Genomic DNA, 20,689 nt, shown 5'->3' on the forward strand with positions numbered 1-20,689 from the left:
AAGAAAAAACCCCTTTTCCTGCATTTTTTTCACTCATTCAATTTTTCACTTTCATTTTTTTGCTCACTCACTGCTATTTAACATTTCATCAGATAATTTGTTCCGCTTTTTACATGAAATACCAGTTACAACTGAAAAGATTCTTTCTAACTCAGCGCTTGAGTTGGTTAAAGTAAGAAAATTTTCGAAATTGTCCTTATACTTTTTAACAATTATATACCATTTCACTCCACATCACATCTTCAGAACGATTAATTAAGTAAGAATGTCGAATATTCGTGAATTTTGATCAACTATGCAACAATTACTGCGTCAAAAGAAAATCCCTTATTTATATGAAATGTCCCTTTTTTCCCTTTTCATAATTTTTGATGCCAAATATCCCTCAAATAGGGAAATTTCCCACAATCTGGCACCATTGATCAGTAAAAGCAAAAACCAAGGCGAATTTATACAAGGTGGTGTTGATGGCGAATTTAGATTTTCGCCGAGGTACGTCTTAATGTCAAAATGATGTGTTTGTTGTAAAATGAATTCGCCTTGTTTACAACAAACACATCATTTTGACATTCAGTAGTACCGCGGCGAAAATTGAATTCGCCATCAACACCACCTTGTATAAATTCGCCTTGAACACCACCTTGTATAAATTCGCCTTGCACCGTCCATTGCGTCACCGACACCGTCACCATCATTTCCAGCGGCAACGGTGCTTATGCGGCATGTTACACACTATCCGTACACCATTGCGCCCGTAAAATCAGTAACTCACTGCTGCTCTTTGCAAAAATTGCGTTTTTACTTTTCTTTTATCCTATTTTACATTTCTTATTTAAATAAATCGGAAAATTTTCACAAACTGAACAAATTTTAGTTAAAATATGTAAACAAAACACAGAATAGCTCACTTGACGCATAAGCATACGCAATGTTGAAAGTTGACCTATTTTGTGCGTCACCGTCACCGTCAGCTTTGTTCATGTAACTTACTTCATACAAATACACCAGTTCAACTTTTTTGACAACTGACGGTGCTGGTGATGGTGACGGTGGCGCAATGGACGTTATGTACTTCACTTTTAGGAAATGCAATGAATTGATTTTTAATGGCTGGAATTTTACATACCTTCCGTAGTATTAAGAGATATTAAATCTTTTGAGATAAATTCCAACTGTGATTTCAATATATCTTCCTTTGTCTTACTAGGCAACATGCTACGGATAAAGCTTGAAACACTTTGTGGTGCCGGTAGATGTTTTGGCGAACTAATTGCTCTTGCACGCATGCAACGATGGCGTAACAGGCTGCCAGTACCGCTCCTCGGCGCATACGACAAAATCTCTTCGCAATGGTTACAACGTGCAAAGCTTTCCACAGTATCCAAAAATTTTATTACTTGAAAGTGCTTCCATACAGAACTGCGCACAGAGGTAGGAGTAAAAAACGAGTATCTTTTATCGTTGCTCTTGAGATCGAGTTCTATTTCCAATTTCCTCTTATTGCTCATGGCTAATCCAAGTTTACAGTCCAGTTATTACAATAAAATTCACAACGCTTAAGTCCGCACAAGGTTTTATTAAACTATTCAAGATTCGTATGGGAACTGTTCGTGCCTACTCACGCACGAAGTCGTGACATGCGTGTGGATTGCTGCCAGATCACTGAAAAAAAAACTAAGCATTGGAGAGATTTTTGTTTTAAAAGGTAGCTCTGCTCCATGGTACAATAATTACAGGTATTGTCTTCCCAGAGAGTTTTGCTTCACATCGAAATTCGTTTGAAATGGAGTGAGCCATAAAAATTTTTGAATTTATTTAAAAGCAAAAGTTTTTTCCGGCTTTTGCAAATTAAATTAGTTCTCTGCAAGATGATTTATTTAAATAATATCCCTTTTCCCTAGCAGTAAACGTTTTATGTTGGCAACAATGATATTTTTTAAATAAGGCAGATCGGAATATGCGCTCTCTGGGAAGACAATACCTATATTTATTGTACCATGGCTCTGATCCAATAGCTCTGATCCAGTACTCCATGAACTTATAGGATTTTACACGAACTTGCAGGAAGTCGCAGGAAAACTGTTCCCGTACTCCAAAATTCTCCAAAATCCTGTAAATGGGAGCGACTTTTGGAGAGTTGTGTAGAGAATGAAGTTGCAAGATTTTACCCAAACTTTTTCTTCTGGTAAAATCCTGAAAAGTGTCAAGCAATCACTGGTTGACGTTTTTACAGGAAAAATGAATTTTTTGTTACCGTACTTTTTGTTGTTACTCACTTTTTACTCTCACTTCAGAGAGTAATTTTGCTTGATCGCTTGACACTTTTCATGACCAGAAGAAAAAGTTCAGGTAAAATCTCGCAACTGCATTCTCTACACAACTCTCCAAATATCGCTCTCATTTACAGGATTTTGGAGTACGGGAACATTTTTCCTGCAACTTCCTGCAATTACGTGTAAAATCCTGTAAGTTCATGGAGTACTGGATCAGAGCTATTATTTTTCCTGTAACTTCTTGCAAGTTTGTGTAAAAACCTGTAAGTTCATCGAGTACTGGATCAGTGCCAAAATCTTGCAACTTCAGTCTATACACAACTCTCCAAAAATCGCTCTCATTTCCAGGAATTTGGGGTACGGGATCATTTTTCCTGCAACTTCCTGCAAGCATTGTTATTAAAATTAAGTAAAAAAAATGGCAAAATATGCATTGAATTTAATGAATTCCTGCGTATAAATGCCATTTTAGTATTTCAAAGCGTTTTGGTCAATAACTTCTACGCTTAGTAGAACTTTTTTGCCGTTTCTTTTTTTTAGATATTAGCTCTAATCTTACTATCTAATCAATACTTTTCGTGTAGAATCCTGTAAAAATATCTAACAGCAAAATTACTCTCTGAAGTGAGAGTCAAAAGTGAGTAACAACAAAAAGTATGGGAACAAAAAAAGCATTTTTCCTGCCCTTGCGACTTCATACTCTACTCAACTCTCCAAAAATCGCTCTCATTTACAGGGTTTTGGAGGAATTTGCGAGTACGGGATCATTTTCCTGTAACTGCCTGCAAGTTCCTGTAAAAACCTGTAAGTTCATGGAGTACTGGATCAGAGCTGGTGTGTTCCAAGGCACATTAAAAAGGGAGCAGCATTAGAGGAAAAACAACAAACTGTGTGTATTTTGTTGTTGGCTTCGTACTGTAAAATGTCAAAAAAAAAAATAAACAAAATTTGATATTTTAGAACAATATTTAAACAAAAATCACAATTCATGGGCCACTTCGAATGAAAATCAAAATAACCCTGATACTGCTAACTTGGTGCGTTCTGAAAGCATTTCTCAGTAAAAATTATGATTCAATAATTGATACGCCTTGGTAAAAATGTTAAAAACAAATAAAATTACACAGGTGTAGAGATAAGAGTATTTATTGCACTACATGTGTATATTTCCATTTTTCCCATGCTACCGAATATTCGTATACTCTTTGAATAAGTGTATATCAACATAAAATATTTTAGTCAACAAAGGAACATTCCTCATAAAAAAAGTTATTGTTGCAAAATTTGCGAATTCATCAGATTGAAAGTAATTTTCTCCAAAAAATAATAGCCAATCAGAGGTAGCCAACACAAAGTCAATGAGAATGTCCCTGCCAGATCTTAGTAAATTAATGACAAAATATTTAATTGTATTAAATACTTTTTTCAAAGGCAATATCTAGTATTATCAAAAATATATAATTTTTCAGCGTTGTATTAAAGCACATTTATGTATTAAAGCACATCAGTATAGACCGATTTTTAATAAAATGCTTTTCGTTCCTGTGCAAGAAATGCACGACAGTGGTAGCACTGTAGGCGATACATACATACGTACAACTCTACACTAGAAATCAATTATTTTGCGTTCATCATCCAAAGCCGGTAGATGCGCGTGGAGTTAATCCTTTTACCTATAGTATTATTTTAACCAGCAGATTAACAAACCGTGATCAACAATTGAAATTGTAATTATAACAAAACAACGAGCATCCAGTAAAGTGAAGATATAATGCATAGGTGTTTAGCGGTTCTCTGCCTCTATGTGGCATTGGTTGCTGGCGCAGAACAAGATGTGCTGGAATTGACGGATGACAACTTCAATTCTGTGTTAAAAGAACATGAAACCACATTGGTTATGTTTTATGCGCCATGGTAAGTTGGGATTTTGTTTTGTGAGGTAATATATTTATGGTTTTAAAAGGTCATTGCTACTGGCAAAGTTTTTTATAACACGTCACCTTTTTCGGGAGCCATTTTTAATTTTGTTTGTGGAAAGTCTCCACGTTTTCGGTATTTTCTTCATTCCATGACATTCCTTTCAGAAAGGATGAATAAAGAGCGGCACAATAAGCCGTGTTGGTGAATTAAAAGAGATTAAACCGGGTAATCATTGTTTCCTCTAGAAAATCTTGTAAAACAAACTTAAGGTGGCGTCAGTACATATGTATATATCAATACATCGTTCCTTAAAATCCCCGTCAAGTTTTCTGAGGGAATTGTTGATAGATGGCTAAAACACCTAAAGCTGATTTTCTCTAAAACCAACCACCTGCATATCCTGTTGTATGGGAACAGGGCTAATATTCGTTCCTTTTTGTTTTCCGGATATCCGGTCAATATCTGTTTATTTGGTTATATTCTAAAAAATGTTTGAACGGATTCGTGAAATTATTCTCAAAATTACTGAATCTATTGAGTTGCAAAATAGCTAATAGAACACTTCATTAATACTCTTAACGATTGTTGTATTAATGGAACACCATGAATTCCAAAATACAAAGCATCAGTATATTTTGTTCCTTAAGTGTTGTAGATTGCAATGTCCAGTTTGGGTTCAGAAATAAAGAGGCCTTGCTTTGCCATTCNTTGGAAAACCGTGAATTCCAAAATACAAAGCATCAGTATATTTTGTTCCTTAAGTGTTGTAGATTTCAATGTCCAGTTTGCGCAATTTGGACAGTTCCATCTTTTGGGTTCAGAAATAAAGAGGACTTGCTTTGCCATACTAAAATGGTAGAGTGCAATTCTCTCTAACTCTAATTATCGCATTGTTTTNATGGAACACCATGAATTCCAAAATACAAAGCATCAGTATATTTTGTTCCTTAAGTGTTGTAGATTGCAATGTCCAGTTTGGGTTCAGAAATAAAGAGGCCTTGCTTTGCCATTCTAAAATGGTAGAGTGCAATTCTCTCTAACTCTAATTATCGCATTGTTTTGTTCCATACTCTTAAAACACTTACAGGAAGAGGTTTAACATACGCACATTAACTTTTCAGAATTCATTAAACAAAGCGCAGTCAAATTGCGATAAGGTTAACAAATAGAGATAAGAACTTGTTCTAGCTAGCATAACTTTTTTTGGCACTAGTTAATTTATGGTACATGAAGTACACAAAAATTCGATAAGATCGTTTCTCTTTACAAGCATTTTTTCCGATTTCACTTAGTACTTGTACAGAAAACAACATATTCATTGCNCTTTTTTTTGGCACTAGTTAATTTATGGTACATAAAGTACACAAAAATTTGATAAGATCGTTTCTCTTTACAAGCATTTTTTCCGATTTCACTTAGTACTTTTACAGAAAACAACACATTCATTGCATGTTTTTTTTTATTTTAGGTGTGGGCATTGTAAAAGACTGAAACCAGAGTATGCCAAAGCAGCTGAAGTTGTGAANGTTTTTTTGGCACTAGTTAATTTATGGTACATGAAGTACACAAAAATTCGATAAGATCGTTTCTCTTTACAAGCATTTTTTCCGATTTCACTTAGTACTTGTACAGAAAACAACATATTCATTGCATGTTTTTTTTTTTTATTTTAGGTGTGGGCATTGTAAAAGACTGAAACCAGAGTATGCCAAAGCAGCTGAAGTTGTGAAAGATGATGATCCCCCTATTGCTTTGGCAAAAGTGAGACCATATAATACTTTTTGCTTTGAAAATGTACATATCTGTTATTACAATTGAACAGGTTGACTGCACAGAAGCCGGAAAAGAGACATGCAGTAAGTACTCTGTCAGTGGTTATCCCACACTGAAGATATTCCGTGGCGATACCGTTTCGCAAGATTACAGTGGACCTCGCGAGGCAAATGGTATTGTGAAGTATATGAGAGCTCAAGTCGGACCTGCCTCTAGAAATATAAAATCAGTCGATGAATTTACCAAATTCCTTGATACGAAGGACACAACTGTATTTGGATTCTTTGAAGATCCAGATGTAGCTCTAGCTAAATTGTTCCTGAAATTTGCTGATAAAAATCGCGAGAAATATCGTTTTGGTCATAGCAGCGATGCTGACGTGCTTGCCAAATATGGAGAAACGTAAGTGAGAAAGAGAAGAAAACAAAAAAAAAAACGAAGACTGATTCAAGACTTTTTTACAATCTTCTGTAATTATAATCTAGTATATTTTATGTACATATATTCTAAATAATAAACTATTTTTATTATATTTAATATAATTTAAAAATTACATTTATTTCATTTATGCTACACAGTGAAAAAATTGTTCTCATCCGTGCCCCACATCTAGCGAACAAATTTGAGGAATCGAATGTTAAGTTCGAGGGATCATCTGAATCTGACTTGAGTGCGTTCATTAAAGAGAATTTGTAAGTTTTTGATAATAANTATTACATTTTTTTTCATTTATGCTACACAGTGAAAAAATTGTTCTCATCCGTGCCCCACATCTAGCGAACAAATTTGAGGAATCGAATGTTAAGTTCGAGGGATCATCTGAATCTGACTTGAGTGCGTTCATTAAAGAGAATTTGTAAGTTTTTGATAATATTTTTTGTTTGAAAGAACGTTTCGTAAGATGTAAATTATTTTTTATAGCCATGGTTTGGTCGGCCATCGTACACAGGACTCTGTACGTGATTTCAAAAATCCACTTATTGTTGCTTACTATTCTGTTGACTACGTTAAGAATGCCAAGGGTACGAATTATTGGCGCAATCGTGTTCTCAAAGTGGCAAAAGAGTTCTCCAACAAAGCTACATTCGCTGTTAGTGCNATTTTTGTTTAAAAGAACGTTTCGTAAGATGTAAATTATTTTTTATAGCCATGGTTTGGTCGGTCATCGTACACAGGACTCTGTACGTGATTTCAAAAATCCACTTATTGTTGCCTACTATTCTGTTGACTACGTTAAGAATGCCAAGGGTACGAATTATTGGCGCAATCGTGTCCTCAAAGTGGCAAAAGAGTTCTCCAACAAAGCTACATTCGCTGTTAGTGCTAAGGACGATTTCCAAAATGAATTGAATGAATATGGTTATGATTTTGTTGGCGAAAAACCAGTAATTCTAGCACGAGATGAAAAGAATCTCAAATATGCACTGAAGGAAGAATTCTCCGTCGAAAATCTCAGAGACTTTGTTGAAAAGTTGCTTGATGGTGAACTTGAGCCGTACGTGAAGTCTGAACCCATTCCAGAGAGTAATAATTCTCCCGTAAAAGTTGCGGTTGCCAAAAACTTTGATGAAGTCGTCATAAATAATAACAAAGACACATTGGTGGAATTCTACGCACCTTGGTGTGGACACTGTAAAAAATTGGCACCAGTATATGACGAAGTGGCTGAAAAATTGCTTAATGAAGACGTAGAGCTTGTCAAAATGGATGCCACTGCCAACGATGTACCACCTGAGTTCAACGTTCGAGGATTCCCAACACTTTTCTGGTTGCCTAAAGATTCAAAGGATACACCCGTTGCTTACAACGAGGGCCGTGACGTAGATGACTTCATCAAGTATATTGCTAAACATGCTACAAATGAACTCAAAGGATTTGACCGTAGTGGCAAACCTAAGAAGACCGAACTGTAGAAGTTAAAGCTGAAATTAGTTTGAATTACGGCGTGAAAGTGAGGTAAATAGTAAGCTGTTGGAAGTCGGTATATAAAAAAGTTTAGGAGTATCCATGTGCAAACTTTCCATTATACACATTTAAAGATTCTACTTTTATTAAGGTCGTTAATAGCAGGCGCTTAAAAGGTTTTATTTCATTCACTTAAGCGTTATAAAAGGCGATCAAAACATTTCTTTTTTTTATTTCAATAAAACATAGAAATAACTTAAAATCAGCGTTTTATNAGTTTTATTTCATTCACTTAAGCGTTATAAAAGGCGATCAAAACATTTCTTTTTTTTTATTTCAATAAAACATAGAAATAACTTAAAATCAGCGTTTTATTTAAACTTAGGACTTAATTACCTAACACTACATATGTACGTACATACATATTTCAAATGTTTACGGTAACCGTGTCCGCTCTCTGTAAATTTATTCGTTCTTCATTGATTACCGGCGGCTTAGGATGCATAAGCTCTATGAAGTAGTCTGGCAAAAAGGAATGCTCGCTTTTGCCTTTTATGTTTTCAAATGTTATGGTGCCCCGATTGGAGTTAAAGTAAAATTCAAAAACTGTATATGGACAGTTCACATCGGTCATTAATGAACGTACGCGATTAAAAAATTCTATTAGAAACGTAACGCACATATTTGGTGTCCAATGATTCTATTAATGAAAATATAATTTAAAACTTTTTACAAACTAATGGAATCTAACGTCATACCATTCCTTGCTTGGGCAGAGAGCGCACTTCAGTGTGTTCGATGCGGTCTACCAGACCATATTCATTCCGCAGTCCAACGTAGATGTCTTGAATACCAACTAAAAATGATTGGCACCACCAATTGCGGGTTTTATGACGATTATAAGACTGAATTTGATTTCTGTTCAAGTTTCCCTGTCGTACTTTTACTTCGATGAATTTCAAATTTTCCAAACAAGTAGCTTTATCCCCTTCTCTGAAGATTATTACTACATTACATTGAAAATTGGTGTAACAAATACTTTGAGGCACTTACAGAAGAACGGGTTGTTCACTAATAATTCCATCCATTTCAGCACCATAGAGCAGTTCAAAGCCGGCAAGTTTTGTTTTAAATACACAAGAAAATTCGCTGCACTCATCAACAGGCCCTTTGTCGTTCGGTTCGAGAAATGGTGATTCTAAAGGTGATTGCTAGTTAAAAAATTGCTGTATTCCATTTGATTACCCACCCGATAGACAGTATTGTTCAAATTTAAAGCCCCAGGAAGCAAATACTCGCTGTTGCTCAGTTTCTTGGGCACGTTGAAATTTTTCCTGCTCTGTGTCACGCTTGCGCAGATAGAAGGTCCCATTGAAACGTGTAACCACAATAGACCAATCACTTCTGAATTCATAGGGTGTACTCATTAATAAACGTAAAAGCCCGCGCCAGCAAACAAACTCGGCATTAAGACTTCGTTGAGAAGTTTCAGAAGCCGTCAATGGCTTAGTGAGACGGTCCCGATGGTCGAAAATAAATTTGAAAATATGATCGAGCCCCTCGTCATAAACTGATTCGGGCTTTTTAATTGCTAGATGCAGGCCTTCATTGAGGTCAAGAGGGAATTTTTTAGCTGCTGGCGGCTTGTAATAGCGTAATTGCTGTGCTGAAGGTTCATATTCTCGTAAAGTTCCTCCTACTACACTAAAATATCCAATCGGTCTGGGTTTTTCGAATTGCGGAAAAGGTAAGGTTTCACCTCGATTTGGTCTCACTCGTAAACCTGTGTTGGATTTTGGAAACATTTTTTAAACTACGGTAAATACTTTATCAAACCAAAATAAAGCTTTCCCGTCTTTTAAAATGCTAATAATGGAAACAGCAACCCACCGATACCATTTTGCGTCACTATCGATTGCATTGTTTTCGACAACAATTTTAGGGCCCATTCCAAAGCTGCCTATTCTAAACTGCACATTGAGATCGAAATACACAAACAAGCAATTTGAAAAGCCTAGCGAAATATCCCTTGCTGGAAGCAATTTGTGTTGTGTATGGGGGTGTTTGAAGAGTGTTTGACAAACCATTTGAGGGAAATTCGAACAAAAATCAAAATTTGTTGATCTTCTGGCCGCCATGTTCACGTTTAACCAAACCGCTTGCGTTGTGAATGATAAATTCGCCTCATTTGCAACGGAATTTTCTTCGAGAGGTTGCGAAAGAGAGAAAAATGGAAGAAAATCATAATTACTAACCTTGTGAACGGAATAAGCGGTATACACGGTGCGTCTGACTCGCGAGTCATTTGTGTACGTGTTGACTCGCCTTCGACTACACACAGTTGAATCATTCAGAGTCATTCCAGGAGTCATTTCGGTGTAACTAACACATATTTATTTTCACAAATACATCCAAACCGACTCACGAGATCGACGCACGGTGTATGTCGCCTAGAAGAAAACTAAAAATCTTTGCTTCAACGAGTCATGTTTGCATGGTATATGGCGAAATGGGAAAGGTAGGTTTGAAGTATGTTTGACGAGCCGCTTGCGTAGTGTACTTCGCCCTTTATGTTTAACCTTTAACCGCTATCGTAAATTTACATGATTCAATAATTAAAGAGCATGTGTCGTCACACAAGTGGAATTTTCCAGCCCGTGAAGACGGCTGGTAACAGATAACTATCAAAAATTATCACTAGTTCCTGCTGGACAGCGGTCCTTAACAGAAAAAACTAGCATAAACTATCAGCCCTCTCTCGTTCTTACACTATTATGGTTTGGCTCTCCTGAAACTTTTTGCTAGTAAAATTTTTACTAGCAGCTGTCAAAATGAATAAACAAAAATTCGCGCCAAATATTTTCATTAGTCAAATGCACCGGTCACCTGTTTATTTGCTAGTTTTGCGTTTCTTTACTTTTTCGTTATTTCGCTCTCTGCTAGCGTCATCCTCTCAATTTTCCTAGTCTTCTTCTTCCTGATAATTATCTGCTGTGTACGGAACGCCAAAAGATGAAAATTCGTAAAAAATTTTACTGGATTTTACTGGAAATGAGTAAACAAACGCAATTATTAGTTGCGATCCCGTACGAGTCCGGACTAATCAGAATCAATCAGATTTTATTGGAAATCGATCCCGTACACGGTTCTCTGACTATTGAGAGGACAAAAAAGAGAGTAAATACCGTTCTCTCCGTCAGAAGTTACCAGTTTTAGTCCCCTTTCAGACACGTCAAGTCTTGATTTCAAGTCTGCTCGTTCGTTGGCGAAGGAGGTGGGAAGAGAGGGGAAGAGTACCGTCTATTCGTTTCAAGTTTTCTTGTCTCTTTTGATATTTTCGTTGCTTCCCATTTAAGAACCAAGGACTTGAATTCAATTAAAGTTGACGCGTGTGGAAGCAAATAGAAAACACAAAAGAGAAGGTGAAATTTGCTTTCAAGACTTGACGTGTCTGAAAGAGGACTTAGTCCGAGAATTTTTTGCTGGTAAATTCTGGTAAATGTGTCAAACGATCAGCTGTAGTGTGTTTGGCAACCAAATTGTAAACAAAAGAAAAGTGCACTCTGCTAATTCATGTTGAAAAGTATTTAATTACTTGTTTAAGAGGATTCTAATGAATTTGAAAGTATTTTTGGTTATTTACATGTGTGAGCTGAGTGTGTTTACATACAAAATAAGCAAAAATTTACAACCGAAATTTGGAGGTTATGTTGAAGTTGACAGAAGTTACCATTTTTTACTAGAAAGCGATCCCGTACTTTTCAATGTTACTCTCTCGTTCTGAGCAAATTTTTATTTTTTGACAGTTTTACTAGTCCGAGTCCGAGGAATACGGGATTGCACCTATTATTGCAAGAAAAACGTAAACAAAGTGCACAAGTGTGACACTTCTGTAAAATTCTCTGAGAGCGGAACAGCGGTACCGAGATGGGCGCCACCTTTCTTCTCTACATCGTGGTTTCTGCTAGTTTTTTGGGCTAATAATCGCTTTCCAGCAGAAATTAGTGATAATTTGTGATAATTATTTGTTAAGAAACAAAGCTAAAGCCAATACGACAGAAATTGGCGGCATCAAATGAAATAGGTATCGGATTTCATTTCCGTCAGATATCGAAATCGATGTTTCTTGCATCCCGTTATTTCATATCCTTGTGTGAAGATCATCGAAGAAGTGATAGCGCTGGTGAAAATTTCAAGTTTTGCGCTTTTATAAGATCATATTAAGTCATATGTCTGAGATTGCGGGTGTTCATATCGGTGCTAATTATACTTTAAACAGCGTACCACATTAAACGTTGAGGTAAGTCTATTTAAATCAAAGAATATTTTTTTTATTTAACTGTCTATAACATCTAAATCGTAAATGTATGCGATTCAAAGAAGCAGAGTTCTTCTAAAATAAGAAATACAATTGGCGTGCATTCTTTGAAATAGTTTCTTTTATTTGTCGTCTTGTGTCGCGTCCATATGGTCGTTTAAAGTAAAAAACCGCGTACCAATATCATGCAAAACCGCGTATGTGAGGTTGCATACATTATTTTGTAGAGAGTAAAAACACGAATATTTCAAAACTATTCTCTCTTTCATAAAGCAATCGCATTTCTGGCTAGTATATTTCAGGACGGATGGATAAGGCTTGAGCCAAGGACTTCCAAATCCAATTTTTGGCAAAAAATGTCAGTTACGCCGGTTTTGCAGAACGACGATACGCGGTTTTGTAATTAAAACGACGATATGCATTATTTTATACCGCCTTTAAAATTCAGATTGCTTTTAAGGTATGTGGATTTAACTGCCGAGCGAAGACCACAATAAAAAGCGTTTCTAGTATTAAAGGGGAAACGAATTTGGAGCCTATCTAATGGTACTTTCTCGCCTGTAACACCCTCAGCAGGTGGTTGTCTTTTGCGACAACTTATCGTCGTTTAAAGTACAAAACCGCGTATCACCAAAATGCAAAGCCGCGTATCAAGATAATGTAAAACCGCGTATGTGAGGTTGTATAAATTATTTTCTAGAGAGTAAAAACACTCATATTTCAAAATGGTTCGCATTTTTTTATAAAGCAATCGCATTTCTGGCTAGTATATTTCAGGACGAATGGATAAAGATTGAGCTAAGAGCTTGAGTGAGCAAATCCAATTTTTGGCAGCCAATGTCAGTTACGCGGTTTTGCAGAATGACGATACGCGGTTTTGTACTTTAAACGACGTTATGTAATTGTATTTCAGTAAATGGTCAAGCCTTGTTTGTTGCTGGCATCCCAATAGATTCGTTACTTATGAAACTTTACGGGCGTTGCCTTCCCCATTTTTAACCGTGCCCCCGCTGCAGAACAAATGAAAGGCGTTTGACTTTTTCGGGATTTTTTAGCCGAAGCTAGAAAATAAGATGTAAGATAAAAGCTTCAGTAATGTATTTCAAGTCTCTCATCTAATATCATTGCTTTGTTTCAAGTTTGATTCAAGATTCATTAATACCTAGATATGTACATATGTACATATTATAAATATATTTAGTTTATATATAGTTTGACTTTTGTGTTTATCATACACTAGGTATGTATGCGCATTCCAAATCTCAGTGATTGTAATAAGTAAGTTATTACAAAATGCGATTAAGTACATTTTCCTCTTATTTAAAAAATATCACATTACAGGTTTTGCACATAGCGACGTACAATTTTTGCCTTGTGTATGCAAACAAATCGAATAATAAATATAATAAGAACACCGCTCGCTAAATATCCGACAACTAGGGCAGCACGTTTACGTCTCCGCCAGCGTTGGTAATCGTGCCACGTAGTGTAACGATTTCGATATTCATATTGTAATTCAAAGTTACTTCTTCGAGGAAACAGGGAAAGGTAGAAGTCCTCCAATAAATGCCGTATTAATTCATTATCTTCAGCGTGCTTAGGCTCTAAATTGTCATTAATGCAGTTAAATTTTCTGAAATATATGATGTTTATTTATATGCATAGAATATACATATGTATATATGTGCAAAGTTTCAGTTAATTTTGGTAGTTTACCTTGGATTGCGCCGAATTTTATCGAATCCATCAACAACTTCTGAGATATTGGAAGTTAGCATCATAAAATTATTATGGATTGCACGTTTTGGATTTATGTTATATTTGTATTTAGGGCGTCTAGCAAAATTTGATTCCAGCGCCTCGGCTAACAAATGACAGTGTTCGACCAACTCACGAGATATGGTCGGCTGGAGGGAAAAACGGGTGCATAAGTAACTTACAAATATGAAAGTATGGATGCTGCACTTATACTAACCACATTGGAATCTTCGTAACGTTCATAAACGAGAGTTGTATACTCTTCAGTACTTTTGTGTGAAACATCCAAGTCACGCGAACAGTTGCCAACTACTTCTTCGAAGAAGCGAACCGCTGACCAATCCAATGGTAGAGGATACATGCGTGCCAAAAATGTTCGTACTTCCCGATCAGACCATGTATGCGAGCCGTCAGTGTCAAATTCGTCAAATATTTGTCCCACGGTAAACGTTATGGTTTCACTCATCAGAAATGAGTAATAAGCGAAAGCAAACTGTAAGTCTTCCATTGATCGAAAACGATTAGTAATAGTAACGTCTATCTCCTTAGCAAATTTTTTCTGCATTTCATTTATTATATTCTGATCAAGCAAGAATCCCACGTGCGCCATTACATTGCGCGCTTTAAAGCCATAGTGTCGGTTCAGCAGCATATTGGTGTTTATGAGAGAGTGTGAGTAGATGTCCTTGCTAGTTTCGTTTTTTGACGGTTTAACAAATTCATCTGTATGCCTAGTTGTTGGAACAGGGCTAGAATTTGAAAGTATTTGTACATTTGGGTGAGCGATTGATTTTATTTGGTTATTGTAATTGTCGACAATGCGTCTTAATTCAGCAAGTGTACTCAGGTTCTTATGTCGCACCAGCTCTCGGAAATGTGAGCCATTCCGTTGAGCGGAATGTTTCTTGTTGCGAAATTTTTTCCGTAATGGAAAATGTCGTATTTCATTACGTGCTGTTGCATTTATTTGGTTAGATTTTAAGTTATTCGATTTTTCATGTTCGTCTGCATCATGTTCAGATACATTTTCTTCACTTGTGCCTGTTCCAAAAATGCTGCAATCACCCCCATCATATTGACATTTGGCAATATTGCAATGCCGGTCACATGCACCATCACCAATGTACGTCCAGGGGCAATCTTCAGCACAATCGGGCACCATCCAGGCTTGATAAATACGCACGCCTTCCGACTCAGTATACAGATCCTCCGGATAGACTGGTGCACCCAAAAATATATCATCATTCAAATAGAGAAAGCGTTGTGATAATTGTGGTATGCGGTGAATGAATGTTTCTATGGCGGAACTAGAAAATGTGGGTAACAGTTCGGGCTTTGGTGTGAGTACTTCGTGTGGTACTATCGTAATTTTTTCGTTGCTAAGATCAAGCCAATGTGGAATTTGACCATTGGTGACTATATAAATATGTCGCACCCAGGGGGCATGCTTTTCAAGTGATCGCAATGAATATCGAAGTTCGTTTTTATCATCGAATCGTGCAGGATCATACGAGGGATTATATCGCCGCACGTCTTCAGTAAATTCAAGGTCAGATCCGTTGACCCAAGTATAGACCACATCAATTGATTCACAGTACGACAAAGGTTTAGGGGAAACATTTCGCTATAAAGAGAAAATAACTTATGTGAATGGAAAACAACTTAACANACTTTTCAAGTGATCGCAATGAATATCGAAGTTCGTTTTTATCATCGAATCGTGCAGGATCATACGAGGGATTATATCGTCGTACGTCTTCAGTAAATTCAAGGTCAGATCCGTTGACCCAAGTATAGACCACATCAATTGATTCACAGTACGGCAAAGGTTTAGGGGAAATATTTCGCTATAAAGAGAAAATAACTTATGTGAATGGAAAACAACTTAACATGAATTGACTTACCAGTTTAAATAAACATAAAGTAATTACCACTATAACGAAGAAGAGCAGCAAACGCCGCCGTCGAATCCGTTTCCAGCTATTTTTCAGCATTCGACACCACTTTCTTTGAACACGCATACCGCTGTTTTTAATACATTTTGTTTACTAATTTGGTTATCAGTTTATACCTGTTCCAAAGCTTTGCATGCTTTCGTTCAGCTGATAACAGCCAATGTTGCCACAAAGCCTGAAAACATTAGTTCTGATTTTTTTTTTTACGCAATAGTTCGAAACGATTGCTACAAGTTTTCATGTTTTAGCGTTTTCATACGCAAAAACTAAGATGACAGTTTATTTCCTGTAAAAACGCCAACCAGTGATCGCTTTACACTTTTCATGATTTTACCAGCAGAAACATTTCGGGTAAAATCTTGCAACTTAATTCTCTACACAACTCTCCACACAACACGCTCATTTACAGGATTTTGGAGTACGGGATAATTTTTCCCTTTAACTTCCTGCAAGTTTGTGTCAAAACATGTAAGTTCATGGAGTACTGGATCAAAGCTAGGCCTGTCTCCACAGGTAAAAGTTTTTGCCTACCAACTGTCATTTTTATTGCCTGATAAAAATTTTATCAGAGGCAATATTTGTGCGTGGACACTTTTCAATCTTGATAAAAAACGCATTTGTAAGGTGGCTATTTTTGCCGGATTTTATCACTTAAAAAATTAAAAAAAAAAAAAAAACATGCCACATTTCACTCCCAAGCAAATAATAACAAATATTTTAATAGAAAAGGGCTTAATTTTTCTTTTCTATTGAAATATGAATAACGTTGTCTCCACGAAGCAATCGCGCAAATTAAAAAGGAAGCTGTCAAAGTACCAAATTGCTGGCAATATTTATCAAGCTAAAAGCTCTGATATATTAATTATTGCTTGCCATTATCGAGATAAAAACTTTTGCCTGTGGAGACAGCAAGTAAAATAACGACGTCACATTAGTATGGGTCTTCTCTTAAACTTGTAAATTTACGAGCCTCGTGAAGGAACTGTCAAAATTTGTTTTTACCTGCCCCTCGTAAAATTACGAGGCGAATTTGATGCTCAAACGACCTCGTAAACTTCAGTTTTGCCGTGGGGCTGAAATTTTTATACTAAAATGTATAATAAAATAATGAAAATAAATGAAAAAAATAATAAGCGAATAATATGAATGAATTTCATCCACTAACTGCATTGACTTAGGATTTTTTGCGAATTTTCGGCATTTTTAATTGCATTTTAGCCAAAAGTGTTAGACAAGATGGCCGTAAGTTATGGAAAATACTACGAAACAAAAATTGCTCCACGAAATCCTGGCTGATCTGTCAAACAGCAACTTTACGCAATTATTTACACCTTTTCACAAAGGGGACGTTCCCATAAAAGCCTCGTAAACTTGCGAGTTTTACCCAGTATAATATTTTTTATGAATAAGACCATATGACATCGAAAGTATGAAGTAGTTTTAATTTTTGTGTGAATTGCATACCTAGATGCAACACTGCGCATCACGAGTTCGAGTCTCTAATCACTACTCGAAATTCGAAAATAGGTGCCATTCGAATATATCACATGACTGTCATATGCAGCTACAAAGAATTTCGCATTTTGACAGGGCGAATTTTCATTGGAGTTGAAACGTTTGGATTTTTGCCATTAGCTCCCTTATAATTTCGTTAAATTTTCGGTTTGCTCGCGTTTTCACTTCAACTTTGTTTGGATTATTACTTCTTTGAAGTACAGAGTTTTGGAAAAAAAGTGAAAATGAAGTTTGTATTCCTGACGTTGTTCCTAATTGGTGTTGCAGCAGCTGCGAAGTACAACCCCGTCTTACTGGGTGGAGCGCAGAGGTACGAAGATTCGTCATAACTTTATCTCCAACTTTAATGTGATTATTTTCAATAGCCTAACGCCATCAGCGCTGTCAAAAGTTACATCCGAGGAATTCTATAGCATTCTGAAACCCCTGGCCGAAAACAACCAGATTGTTGTGTTCCAAGAACCTGGTGTAAGTAGTGCATACAATTCTATCTATATCTACAGATTTAACCGTTGTATAAACTTTAGTTATCTTTCCATGATTTTTTGTGCAAGAAAAACGGCACGGAGTCACAGTCATGTTATGCTCACTTAAGCTCAATCACCCCAAAAACATTCTATGCTAAAGGAGACCTTTCCGATAAAGTATTGGCGTCAATAGATCCGAATTATGTTGTGATTTCTATCCCTAAAGATGGTAATCTTGAAACGCCTCTTAAATGTGAAGCTCACAAGGTCTATATCTTTCAATTCAGTGAAGAAACTGAGTTAAGCCGCGAGGATACTTTGGAAGCACATGGTCAGTCTGATATTAACTTCGGTTTAGCCAATATCTTTTAGCACGGTTTTCTATGTTTGTTCACAGATTTCATCATTCAAAAAATCATTAAGCAATTGTCTTGCCCTACAATCTTATTGTATACAGCTACACCCGTAGAAGAGACGTCTGTAAATAAACGTTCACGACGTGCAGTTTCTGTTTGGGAGACCGCTGCGCCTGAAGGTGGTACTATATTCGCTGATACTAACTTTCAGATTTTCTACACAAAACTGGCAGTTAAGATCGGTACTGCCGCTGCCAAAGAAATTACCATTAGCAGCATGAGCATCCAGGAGCGTAACACCACTGATTTCACAGTCACACTTGCAAGCAGCGATGCTACCGACACTATCACTTTCGATATTGAGTTAGTAAAGGGGTACTATTATATGAAGCAATTGACGTACAATACGAATACACAATTCCGTACGACAGATATAAATGCGCCACCAGCTTTCTCTTACTATTGCGGCAATTTGACTGTGTATTCAACCAGCGGCGACTCACTTCTTTGGAATTCCGTCCAATTCCAAGCTCCTTTCGGAAGTAAAGTTACAGCAGTAGGTGACAAATATTTTGAATTTGGTGACTCTTGGAATTGCGTTGGGTTTGTTACACACGCAATCCTTGCTGGGTTATTTGTATCGTTAATTTTACTTGCAATTCTTTTCGTCGCCATTTGCTGGATGATGGATATTAACACAATGGATCGCTTTGATGATCCCAAAGGCAAGACAATCACAATTAACGCAAATGAGTAGTGAAATATCGAGTGATAAACGCGGGTAAATTACTATTATCCGAAAAGCAGCTACTGCATATGGCGTTATTGCGCTGTCAGTTGCGCACACTTCATTCCCTTTTATGTTATTATTTTATGGCATTGTACAGGCCAATTTCATTTAACTAAATATGTATTTTTGGAAGCCAGGTAAAAGCATAGGTAGAATATTTGCTTTGAGCAAATTGAACTGGCTTCCAACATTAAAATCATAAAATATGGAAATTAAGATTTCAACTAAAGTGAGTTCATTCTCCCAAGTTCTGTTTGAAATACCTAATGAGGGTTTTGCGCTGCACATTCGTAAGTTTCTCCCGCAATTCTCATTAAATTTATTCCACCTCTTCTCTCAGCATCATAATTGGATTTATTATTTTCTTGTTTATTTAAGGGAATTGTAGTTGAAACTTGTGTTCTCAATTATATGGTATGATGACTAAAAGTTATTTCTATCAAAGTTTTTTTTTTATATTGCAATTTATTTTCACTCGACTTCGATTTTACATGTGTGTGCCTTAACCGACTTCTGGTAAGAGCCGTGTTCATCTGGGAGTTGGCGCAAACATATTTTGTGTGTGAATATGTTTGCAAGCAACCATCCACCTGATATCAATGTGTTGTAGTATGTATTCGATTTTTATACGTACTCTATCAATATTAATATATTTTATAGTTCCGTATATTATATGTTAGGCACAAAACCGACCATGTTAACTTATATAGAGGAGCCAATAAAGTTGTTCTTTTTGTTGCTAATTATGTGTTTATCTTTTTACGTGGATTCCAAATCCAAATGCCAATAAAATGCAAAACGAAGTATCTTATTAGATCCCTGGCTTTGGTGAAGATCTCGCTGAAAAACTTCAAACTTTAACAGAGAAAAATTTATTTTTTTGTTGTATTAAAGCCTTTTATTTTACAAATAAATCAACTTACTAACGAAATTAAAAGATAAACAAAACAGAGTTGAACGATCAAATGAAAGAATGTTACTCATACGCCATGTAGATGGATGTACGAGAAGGCTATGTACATAAAATACATGACGTATGAGTAACATTCTGCTATAATTTCACTCACAATTTTTTTAACCGACTTCTAAAAAGGTTATCAATTTGTCGGAATTTTGTGCACAAGGGTATATTAATTTTGTTCACATAACGGTAACTGCGATATTTTAGTAACTACTGAAGATTATTCACTCAAAATTAATATTTACAACAATTTTTCGACGAAAACTAAGAGTGTTGTAAATTTTTGGAAAATGGGCGTAGCCACGCCCACTTATGGTTACTTGTGTATATCTCGGTACCCGCTACACTAATTTCTTCCAAACTTGGCACAGTTTTTGGCCTTGGTAATAAATAAATGCCGTATTAATTCATTATCTTCAGCGTGCTTAGGCTCTAAATTGTCATTAATGCAGTTAAATTTTCTGAAATATATGATGTTTATTTATATGCATAGAATATACATATGTATATATGTGCAAAGTTTCAGTTAATTTTNCAGCATAAGAAATCGCCGAAACTTTTTAAAATCGGAGGATAACCACGCCCACATCCCATATAACGGTAATTTAGAGAAATACAAAATCTTCGATAAATCAGTAAATATTGAAGCTAATTTATTCAAAATTGATGCTTGCAACAATTCTTTACCAAGAAATACG

The 20,689-nt window shown here is 36.1% G+C and overlaps 5 protein-coding genes across 6 annotated transcripts; 3 read left to right on the plus strand and 2 right to left on the minus strand.

The window, feature by feature from the left end:
* Nucleotides 1-3,884: 3,884 nt before the first annotated feature.
* Nucleotides 3,885-7,959, plus strand: LOC108373926 (protein disulfide-isomerase A3-like). Its single transcript, XM_017629865.1, has 5 exons — nucleotides 3,885-4,187; nucleotides 5,867-5,954; nucleotides 6,016-6,368; nucleotides 6,545-6,658; nucleotides 7,114-7,959. Exons 1-5 carry the CDS (start codon nucleotides 4,045-4,047, stop codon nucleotides 7,877-7,879), a joined length of 1,464 nt encoding a protein of 487 aa, XP_017485354.1. The 5' UTR covers nucleotides 3,885-4,044; the 3' UTR covers nucleotides 7,880-7,959.
* On the plus strand, nucleotides 6,691-7,079 carry LOC108373925 (protein disulfide-isomerase A3-like). The gene is made up of 2 exons (XM_017629864.1): nucleotides 6,691-6,822; nucleotides 6,888-7,079. The coding sequence occupies exons 1-2, from the start codon at nucleotides 6,698-6,700 to the stop codon at nucleotides 7,075-7,077; spliced, it is 315 nt and encodes a 104-aa protein (XP_017485353.1). The 5' UTR covers nucleotides 6,691-6,697; the 3' UTR covers nucleotides 7,078-7,079.
* A 231-nt stretch (nucleotides 7,960-8,190) lies between the features above and the next one.
* Nucleotides 8,191-9,794, minus strand: LOC108373928 (decapping nuclease DXO homolog). Its single transcript, XM_017629866.1, has 4 exons — nucleotides 9,121-9,794; nucleotides 8,925-9,069; nucleotides 8,630-8,864; nucleotides 8,191-8,571 (listed from the first exon to the last, which is right to left on the minus strand). Exons 1-4 carry the CDS (start codon nucleotides 9,674-9,676, stop codon nucleotides 8,299-8,301), a joined length of 1,209 nt encoding a protein of 402 aa, XP_017485355.1. The 5' UTR covers nucleotides 9,677-9,794; the 3' UTR covers nucleotides 8,191-8,298.
* A 3,448-nt stretch (nucleotides 9,795-13,242) lies between these two features.
* Gnptab (N-acetylglucosamine-1-phosphate transferase subunits alpha and beta) lies at nucleotides 13,243-16,053 on the minus strand. 2 transcript variants are annotated; one of them, XM_017629868.1, is made up of 5 exons: nucleotides 15,852-16,053; nucleotides 15,617-15,794; nucleotides 14,165-15,393; nucleotides 13,906-14,096; nucleotides 13,243-13,822 (listed from the first exon to the last, which is right to left on the minus strand). In XM_017629868.1, exons 1-5 carry the CDS (start codon nucleotides 15,966-15,968, stop codon nucleotides 13,525-13,527), a joined length of 2,013 nt encoding a protein of 670 aa, XP_017485357.1. In that variant the 5' UTR covers nucleotides 15,969-16,053; the 3' UTR covers nucleotides 13,243-13,524. The 2 variants fall into 2 exon arrangements, with proteins under 2 accessions (XP_017485357.1, XP_017485356.1); XM_017629867.1 differs by lacking the exon at nucleotides 15,617-15,794 and having other exon boundaries at nucleotides 13,525-13,822; nucleotides 14,165-15,571.
* Nucleotides 16,054-17,444: 1,391 nt separating this feature from the next.
* VhaAC45 (Vacuolar H[+] ATPase AC45 accessory subunit) lies at nucleotides 17,445-19,774 on the plus strand. The gene is made up of 4 exons (XM_017629869.1): nucleotides 17,445-17,727; nucleotides 17,783-17,885; nucleotides 17,945-18,215; nucleotides 18,282-19,774. Exons 1-4 carry the CDS (start codon nucleotides 17,642-17,644, stop codon nucleotides 18,995-18,997), a joined length of 1,176 nt encoding a protein of 391 aa, XP_017485358.1. The 5' UTR covers nucleotides 17,445-17,641; the 3' UTR covers nucleotides 18,998-19,774.
* The last annotated feature ends 915 nt before the right edge of the window (nucleotides 19,775-20,689 follow it).

Source organism: Rhagoletis zephyria, unplaced genomic scaffold (assembly GCF_001687245.7).
Source record: "Rhagoletis zephyria isolate East Lansing unplaced genomic scaffold, Rhagoletis_zephyria_1.1 Rzeph_scaffold_07156, whole genome shotgun sequence".
In the NCBI taxonomy this organism is placed as follows: domain Eukaryota; kingdom Metazoa; phylum Arthropoda; class Insecta; order Diptera; family Tephritidae; genus Rhagoletis; species Rhagoletis zephyria.

Coding starts and splice junctions, on each gene's coding strand:
- LOC108373926 (XM_017629865.1), top strand. CDS start 4,045: ATGCATAGGTGTTTAGCGGTTCTCTGCCTCTATGTGGCATTGGTTGCT. Junction 5,955..6,015: donor CCCCTATTGCTTTGGCAAAA/GTGAGACCATAT, acceptor ACAATTGAACAG/GTTGACTGCACAGAAGCCGG. Junction 6,659..7,113: donor GCGTTCATTAAAGAGAATTT/GTAAGTTTTTGA, acceptor TATTTTTTATAG/CCATGGTTTGGTCGGTCATC.
- LOC108373928 (XM_017629866.1), bottom strand. CDS start 9,676: ATGTTTCCAAAATCCAACACAGGTTTACGAGTGAGACCAAATCGAGGT. Junction 9,070..9,120: donor TGAACAATACTGTCTATCGG/GTGGGTAATCAA, acceptor AATCACCTTTAG/AATCACCATTTCTCGAACCG. Junction 8,572..8,629: donor CTCTGCCCAAGCAAGGAATG/GTATGACGTTAG, acceptor TTTCATTAATAG/AATCATTGGACACCAAATAT.
- Gnptab (XM_017629868.1), bottom strand. CDS start 15,968: ATGCGTGTTCAAAGAAAGTGGTGTCGAATGCTGAAAAATAGCTGGAAA. Junction 15,795..15,851: donor CTTTATGTTTATTTAAACTG/GTAAGTCAATTC, acceptor TTCTCTTTATAG/CGAAATATTTCCCCTAAACC. Junction 13,823..13,905: donor AAAATTCGGCGCAATCCAAG/GTAAACTACCAA, acceptor CATATATTTCAG/AAAATTTAACTGCATTAATG.
- VhaAC45 (XM_017629869.1), top strand. CDS start 17,642: ATGAAGTTTGTATTCCTGACGTTGTTCCTAATTGGTGTTGCAGCAGCT. Junction 17,728..17,782: donor TTACTGGGTGGAGCGCAGAG/GTACGAAGATTC, acceptor TATTTTCAATAG/CCTAACGCCATCAGCGCTGT. Junction 17,886..17,944: donor TTGTGTTCCAAGAACCTGGT/GTAAGTAGTGCA, acceptor TATAAACTTTAG/TTATCTTTCCATGATTTTTT.